Consider the following 8,909-nt stretch of genomic DNA (forward strand, 5'->3'; position numbering starts at 1 on the left):
TGCCCCTCCTCTTGATTGGTAACTGCTTAATTGATTTGTTTTTTGGCTTTTGCTGAATTCTTTCTTTTTTTTTTCTTTTTTTTTGGCTTAATATGAAACTGAACTCCTGGATGCCCTAACTGTTAGTGGGACATTAAAAAAAAAGTACAGCAAACCTTGCATGTTTTCTAAGTGAAACCAATCCAACGTCCATTTGCTCCATTGGACAGCTTGTATGACTTCCTGTCAGGGTCGTTCTATTCTGTCCAGCTTCAAGTGTGCTTGCAGTGGGCTCTGTTAAAAAAAAAATAGACTCAAAGCGTGTTTGAAACGGAGCACAGCGTGCTGTAGTTGCGCTGCTGGCACACTCCACAGGACTCGGACTGTGCCGCTTGCTGTGGAAACAAGAGCATTGACAAGAGTGGCAGCTAATGGCGACGTAGCATGTGTTGCTAATGGAGTGTGACACGCACGGACCAAGTGGAAATTGGCAGTTAAAGAACAAACATTGGTTTCTGATGTGGAGGAGGTGGCGCTCTAATGGGATATCACTCACCAACATCTTCTGCTAAAATTTTAAAACCCGCTTTTTAAATGGGCTGTTCTTAATAATCTTTTCTTTTTTTTTTCAAGATCTTCTTCTTTTCAAAAGTGAAATATGTGTACTCTGAGTATACAGCCATGATCGTGCTGTACATTTTCTGTTTGTAATGAACGAGTAATTGAGTTTTCCTGCGTTTGGGGCGAAGCCTTCAGTTGTCCTGCTCGGTGTCATGCTTCTCCCCGCAGAGTGTTTCAGAGTGTTTATCACAGCGCAGGTCAGATCTCAGCAGTCTATACTCCCTCAGCTCTCCCCGGTGCGCACGCCTCATTAACTCAACACACTCAGCTTGTTTACAGATGTTAATTACACACTGCAACTCGGATATTGATGAGGACAATCAGCATTTACCCTGATTGAGCTCTTATTCTGACCGTGGGACCACAGTGGCACACCAATCAGTTTGTTTCCATTTGGCTTGAATTATTTCTTGACGCATATGTTAAAGTTTGTTCATCACTGAACAGCCACTGGACGGACGTGTTCAGCTAAGTAGGAACTAATAGCGTTATGTTCTGTGTTTTCTACTGTAATAAGCTGACATTCCCTCAACAAGTAGGGTAATAAAGGATGAGGAGAAGCAGATCGCTCTTCAACATTATTAGATCCCACGTATCATTAAGAGGCGAGGATCCAGTAAATGAGCCTAATTAGGAGGGATACATGTGTCTATTTTTTGCTGTCATTAATCTGACAGATAATAATCACTGGAATACTCCTTTAGGGACTATTACCATGCATGGAATCATTAAAGAAAGCTGACAGTTGATCTCGTGTTTGTTGTTTTTGTGTGCTTAATACATGCATGCATAATGGTTGAGTGATGTACTGTGATCAGGTTTTATTCCAGGGTTCCTTTTTTTTTAATATTCAGGATTGGTTTTAGTATTTTAATTTTCATGGAATTAATTTGAAAACGTCAAATCAGAATCTCAACTTCTCAGAGCCCAACGTCAAATCTTTAAATGTCTAATGTCAAATATAACAAAACAAACCAACTTTACACCATGCGTTTATAATGATCTTATTGGACAGTTCTTGAGTTCTCTTGCAGGTGTGAGTTAAACCGCTCTCTGTGTATCATTCATCAAAGATGATTGATTGTGCCCCTTCATTTCTTCCTAATAAGAGAAGAGCAGATGAGTGGGTATTGGTATCCATAGGGACACACAGGTTACATAACACATTTCTAGACTTCTGACCATTTCACATACTCAAACATTTGCTCTTCAAGAAACTCATTCAAACACTGATGGTACACAGTGCCATTCGCTAAGCTGCCCATCAGGCTCTCATCTAAACCCTTCACATGCATGTGTGCATGTATTTTAAAGAGTCATTTGTGTTCGGAGTTCCACCTGAGGGCACTTGGCCCTCCTGTGTACAAGAGCCAGAGTTATTATGTGGCTCTACCTTCATATGATTTCTCTAAACAGTAATTCACAAGGTTTGCTTAATTGAGGCCATCAACAATATTTTTTAGAAGGGGTGAATAGGATTAATTAGCCAAATTTTAGAGAAAGAAAACACTCATATATATACGATGGATGTTATGCTCATTATAGCGTTCACAGATTTAAGAACTTTTACACTTTACCATTTAGGCCTAAAGAGTAAGCTAATATTCTAGGTGATATAAGCCTTTACTTCAGCTGTATGTCACCTACTTCAAATATTGACTTTTAAAACATTCAAATGGAGTTCACAGCCATATTTGGCACGAGTTGTGAAGGAACTATTTTTCCTGTCAGCTGTGGCTGTTTAATACCCACTCTTACTTATCTGTTTCTCTATTAAAGCTTGATTTTCAATGAAAATGTATTTCTATATTTCTAATGCGACAAAAAGGCTTTAAAACTCGGGCTTCTTTCTAACTTTAAAAAACAGGTGAACTCAGATTTGCGGAAGTTGAGATATTTTCTGTGGCATATATATATATATATTTTTTTTTTTCTTCTGGGGACACTGGAAGCTTTAAATAGAGCTTCGTGTGCATTCCTGTTATAAAACGATAGGAAATGTTGCAGAAAAAATATGTCCTTATTTTTATTTATTTATTTTTTAACATGGGAGATAAGTGATGAAATTTTTTTTTTTCCGTGTAATTACTTGTAATTCCCCCGGTGCAGATTGCGAACACAGTTTTGTCCCTGCAGGAATATGAACCGTGCTTTGGCATTATGTGGGGATGTCCCGGTGCAGTGTGAATGTGAATGCAGGCAGCGCATGAATATTATCTCCAGCATGCCACTTCGGAAGTAGGTCACCGCTCACCGATTTGTTCACCATGTCTCCGGCTTCTGTGGGCTGCTCGGTCCGCGGATCGTTCCCCAGGTCCACAGCCCGACCGAGGACAGACTGAGGAGCAGGAACCAAAACCAACGGGATTATTTCACACTGGGGGGATAGAAACTATATTTTCCGACAAGGTAACGATGAATCGCAGCTGTATTTCCCGTCACAGTTGGGGGATGATGAGGATGAGGTCGGTGGGTTGTCGAACAACTCGGCTGTAACACGAGTGATTGTAATCATATTGATGTTAACGAGCGGATTGATCGAGGATGATCGGAGGGTTTTTTTTTGTTTTTTTTTTAGTCGGAGGTTCTCTTTTTGTAGACTTCTCGTATCTCAGCTTGCACAGCACTCCTGCTCCGGCATGCTGTCAGATTAACACCGTCCATATCCACCAACACCACCATGGCCAACTACAAGCTCCAGTAGGCGAGTCTCTTATTCTACGTGTACAATTCTTCCTTTTTAAATGTGTTTTTTTCTGCGTGAAATAGTCCACATTAATGCGTGCACGCGGGTGTGTTTGTACCTAAACCTACGTGGAAGTGAATAGAGGTGTTTGTGTTGGTGTCGGTGCTGGAGGATGGTTAGTCATTTGCTCCAGGGAAAAAGTGGACTTAGGCTATTGGTGATAGGTAACACACACACGCACGCGTGAACCCCCCACGCACGCACGCGCACACGTACACACGCGCACGCACATAGGCTGCCTCGCTCGTGCCTCGGGGCTTTCTCTCTCATGATGACAGCTCTACACCATGTCCTTGTTCTGAACGAGTGTGTGTGACAATCAGCCACCTCCTGCTCTGTCTTCACATCAAACTACAGTCACTTCACTTAATGTGCCATCAGAGAGAGAGAGAGAGAGAGGAGTGCATCACACTCAGTCAGTCTTTATGAAGTGGGGTTTTTACGTGTCAATTATGCTCCAGCTACTTTGAGTTGAACGAGTCTTTAATTCCCTCTGTCATTTTCAGAAGTAGAAATATGTCTTTGAAATTGATAGTCTTGTCAGTACCAATGGGGGCCGAGACCCCAAACAGGGTCCCAGCTTGAAAATGAAATATGAATGAAAACACACATCTTCATCATATTATAGATGTTTCCAATGGATCTTTAAATGTTGCTATATTCTCAGGAATTCTCTTCCTGAACACGAGATAATGTTAGTCATCCATATTATGACTTTCTCTATATTTCTCTTTATTTAACCGGATCACTCTTTATTCAGCAGGAAGTGTTCACACAGTGCTGATCCAAAACGTTTTTAAAGAAACTAATATAAATTATGGGATGCTCTCGTATGAGCCCTGATTTCAGGTTTAATTTGTCTGTAAGTTGTAAGATGGTTAACTTTGTGTTCATGGGTCATTGGAATACTTCTGACATAGAAAGGGGGAATAAATGAAAAGTGATCTAAAATAACTGTTAATGTTTGTGGAACAAATGTCTCGGACTGTTCATCATTTTACAAGCCCTTAAATTCTTCTCTTAAACCCTTCCACTCCTCTGAAGAGCAAAATAAATCTCATATTTCTCTTTAGCACACCTGTTGGTGTGTTTTACATCTGAGAAGAATATATTTAACTATATATATTATAATATTCAAATAAATAAAGGTTGAAATTAGCCAACAATCAGTGTTTAATCTTCCCTTATTAAACCTAATATTGCATTATGTTTAGGTGAGCTTAAAAAGAATACAAAAAATGCTTATGAAATGAAAAAAACTGCACAGAGTTTATTTTTCATAACAATTACTAATCAGTTTTCTACACTAAAACCAAACCGAGAGGACTGTAACAACCTGTGTGCACATGTATGGGTGCATTGATCTTGTGATGGAGCTGCTGAGCTCACTGCACCGCTGAAGTTTGGAGGGCTTCAGAAGCAGCAAATGAACAAGCATGTAAATTTAGTGTAAACTGTATGACCACATTGTTAAAGTCTGTATTATTATTTGCTTTGGTCTGTGTGCCGAATGTCCGGAGGGTAAAATAATGATGCTCTTCAGCGAGCCTCTGTTCTCTCCATTGCGTCTGCTTGTCTTATTGAAATGAAGCAACTTGATTTGATATCTGCAGACCGGAACTCAATGCGAGGCTCCTTCTGTCCTCTTGTTATGTGGAAATTAAATTTCTCTCTCATGGATTGCATTTCACGGTTCGTAGAGTCATTGGGCAATAAGAGCGGGCTGAGCTACAAGATGGTTTGAAAAAAATATTGAGGCGGACAGTTGTGTCCGCTCCAGTCTCCAGAGTCAAACATGGTTGGCATTCGGTAGAACGTGACCCTTTTGGAAGGTGCTCACTCCATTTCAAATGACACGAAATGCTGAAACAAAGCACAGGTTTGGAATCGTGAACAGTGTTAAAGATTAGTGAAAGATCTTCAGGCAGGTTTGAATATTGACAAGCAGGGAAATAAAAAGCGTCACCATGTTGTTAGTTACAGAAGTTCTCAAATGTTTGGCTAATATTTTGGCCTATATGTAACGGGGTCATATATGCCTAATTATTAGGGTCATAATTACCTGGCAATTGTCTGTTAAGTCTTGTTTTGTAGTCCGCAGGCCCTTCTTCCTTGTTTTTCTTCTTCTTTGGTTGTTATTATGTATTCGTTTTGCCGCCTCCCCTCTGCCCTTTCTGACAAATGCCTTCGGGAGAGGTGGGTGTCCATTGTTTTGTCTAAGTTTTTATCACCTTCCATCCTTTAATTATTATGTTATTTTTTGGATATTTATGTTTTTCAGAATGTTTTGCTGTCTTTTCTTTAGTCTTTGGTACATTGATATAATACATGTTGTATTTCTATTTAGAGTCTGGAGCGGACTGAGGAGTTGATTGAACATTTTTTTCTGTGCTTTTCTGTTGCCAGATTAAATGAGTTGAAAGAATCCCGGTGTCACAGAGTAAATTTCACACAACGCAGATTTCCACTGGTTACATATACGGTGAGATTTTACAATTGATCCTGGATATTTGACCAAAGACAAGCACATGTTTACAGATTTTATATGATGGCTGACAAGTTATTGTGCTTTAAAGGGTCTGCTTTTTTAATTCAAACTAAAACAATCCAGCATTGTGTCCTTTGCTGATTCAAACCTTTTCATCCACAGAAACATTCATTTAGACTGTATAGCGTTATGTGGCGCTGAAACACTTAAGGTATATTTCAACAAACACTCTTCTCTTAGGTTGTAAGACTTAAGCAGAACACAAACAAAGGCACTCAGGTTACCTAAAAATATACATTTAAAAACACCGTTTTGTGTGTGGACTTTTCATACAATGTCCTAAAATGTCCATGTGGACAGTAACGTAGTAAATTCTGACCAAAAACAAATGAGTGTTCAAAATTGAAAGCTTGTTAAAAGAGCCCCATTTTTGACCATATATTTGTGCTCTATTAATGAAACTCAGAATGTGTGTTATAGTAAATGAAATTCTAAATTTAAGAGTCACTTGATTATAAAAAAAAAAAAAGAGTTGACTCAGTTCTTGGAGGTCAAGTTACATTGTGTTTCAAGGCTGCAGCAAGAACGGTGAGCTGTCTCTTCATGCCACACACGGGAGCGTCATTGCAAGAAAAAAGGTCACTGACAGTTGAATCATCAAGAACTTTAAAGGTCTCTCCTGATGGAGGCGTCATTTTATTTTTGAGAGAGCACAAACGGGTCTGAATAGCAGTGGATCTAAGAGCTCATTTAGGCGTCTTTGACTTTAAAGTAGCCGGAGATGCTTTTGATGCAATCTGTTGATATGGAAACTGAAGGGCTATCGTGTGACGAGCGTTTCTGCTACCAGTTCTGCTGAAGGAAGAGCAATCCATGAGTCATTTGGACAGAGCGTTTTGGGTTTTTGTGTCCCCAAACATTTCTTAAATGACTGTGCTCATACCTCGGAGTAATTAAAAAGAGATTGCTTACCCTTCTGACCTTGTAGGAATTGAAATATGTAGTTGGGTGATTCATTTTCAGCTGTCTTTTCATGTCTTATCTAATTCCCTACTCTTTGGTAAGCAATACTACCGTTTACAGAGACGGAGCCACAGGCAGCAGCTACAGCTAAAATTAAATCGTTGTGGAATGGTGACTTACAGATCAAATCACTTCTAAAAGCATCCATCATATCAAACATTGAACACGCCACTAAAAAAAAAAAAAAAAAAAGCCTCGTCTGCTTCTGCTCTGTACTTCAGTGTTCCAGCAGTGAGTGGGTGAATGCTTGTAATGTAGGCCTCCTGGTGGAGTGTGTGAGCCACTTAGATGCTCCAACATCGGTCAAAAATGGTTGTTATTGATACAAACTATGCAGCCAGAGCACAATTAATTTATAATGACCTCAGTGTAGAAAGGGCAGATGGGAACAAGGTTGGAGTAGAAATGGCTCCAGGCTTGAACGTCATTTGCTCCTTATCTTATTTTCACCTCCATCCTGTGTGTGCAGTGTGGTTACGTTGTCTAATTGGACGTATTCTCCGGGAACAGAGTCAAATTAGTTGTTCAATAATGCATCAAAAGATCCTGTCTTGTTACATTCAGTTTTGCTGACGATTCCGGACGAGTCGGCTCATCTTTTTAAAGTAAATGTCTGATCTGTGTCTCCCTAGAGAGCGTATGGACTCAGCTGATGGTCCATGATGACGCTTACTGAAGGGTCTCTCTGAGCATCAGCCGACCATTGTGGTACCCTGTGGATGTAAATAAGGCGGTGTACCGAAGCTGAGACGATGGTGAAAGCTCAGCCGAGCCAGCCTGTCAAATGCAGGACACCCAAGAAAGAGGAGGGAGGCAAGGCGAAGAGAATTGGCACTAAAAAAGGGAAAGAGAGGAAGAAGGAGTTGAAAGAAAAAAAGAAGAAGAAAGACAAGAAAGACAAGAAAGAGTGTCACCGACATAGAAGGAAGACGCTGGCGCTGGGTAATGGAGACGCACTGGACTGTTGCGTCTTGCTAACTCGTTTGGAAGAGAAAGGAGCTGTTGGTAAGAAAGTGGTGATACCAAAAGCTGGGAAACGCAAGCACGATAAAGCCAAAAAGAAGCAGAGCTCCACCTCCATTCAAAGAAGGACCAAATCTGGGCTTAAGAAAATGTTAGCAGGCAATCAACAAGCACTGGAACCAAAAACCAACCAATTCGACACCTTACTCATGTTTCCTGCACCTGTTTTTGAGCCACGCAGGCGAAGAATGGCCTCTCTGAACGCCGAGGCCGTCAACAGCTTGCTGCTCTTCAAAGACGACTCTCTCATCTCAAATCTCGCAAAGAAACGGCAGCCTTCTCATGAAGATAATGGCTCGACAGTTGAACAACACAGAGGTTGTAAAACCAAAAAAGCTCCTCCGGGAGGGAAAGCGGACCCAAAAGAAAGACCTAAAAAGCAGAGGCGGTCAGCAGTGGAGGCTCAGGAAATCGACTGGTTGGCTTTGTTTGCTCCAACGCCTCGGCGTCAGGCGGGTCTCACTGCTGCGACGCTCCTCAAGCTCACCAGCACTGCATACGGAACCAAACGACAAAAGAAAATTGAGTCCAAGTCTGGGAGTAAAAATGAGGCAGCTGCCACGACTCACAATAATGAGATTATGCCAGTGTGTGAAGTATCAACGCTGACCAAAAAAGAAACGCATCCCCAACAAGTGGACCAACTAAAGCACAGAAAACAGGGCACTGAAGATCCAGATCATTCCCAGCTGGGCTCTACCACCAAGGGTTGTTGTAGTTTGTGTAAAAGTGAATCTCAGGATCCAGAGTGGAAGGCCACCACGGGAGGAAAGGAGTGTCTCAAACATCCACTCCACTGTGGTTCTTCGCTTGGGTTCTCCTTGAAAACAATCAAAGAGGAGCAGGTGGAGACGGAGGTGTCCTCCTGCTACTGCTGCACCCAGGAGAGGTGTGTCGAGTACTGTCACAGAATGGCCCTTTTCCTGGAGGACAAAACCTACAAGGAACCAGAGGACGGCTCCATGCCTGAGGTGTTCCACCACCACCATCACCATCACCATCATCACCACCACCATCTTCAGTCCCCTC

The 8,909-nt window shown here is 41.3% G+C and overlaps 1 protein-coding gene across 2 annotated transcripts in view; it reads left to right on the forward strand.

Annotated features, from left to right (window-relative positions):
- bahd1 (bromo adjacent homology domain containing 1) overlaps positions 1–8,909 on the forward strand; it is a 32,475-nt gene that overhangs the window by 11,194 nt on the left and 12,372 nt on the right. Inside the window, exons 1-2 of one of the 2 annotated variants that reach the window (XM_079370239.1) lie at positions 2,996–3,009; positions 7,490–8,909. The exon at positions 7,490–8,909 is cut by the window's right edge and continues 333 nt beyond it. In XM_079370239.1, the coding sequence (XP_079226365.1) occupies positions 7,610–8,909 (1,300 nt within the window). In that variant the 5' untranslated portion in view covers positions 2,996–3,009; positions 7,490–7,609. Of the gene's footprint in view, positions 1–2,995; positions 3,010–7,489 lie in introns of those variants that run through there. The other variant, XM_079370238.1, reaches the window with a different exon arrangement.

The sequence above is a fragment of the Symphodus melops genome (genome assembly GCF_947650265.1).
Source record: "Symphodus melops genome assembly, chromosome: 19".
In the NCBI taxonomy this organism is placed as follows: Eukaryota; Metazoa; Chordata; class Actinopteri; order Labriformes; family Labridae; genus Symphodus; species Symphodus melops.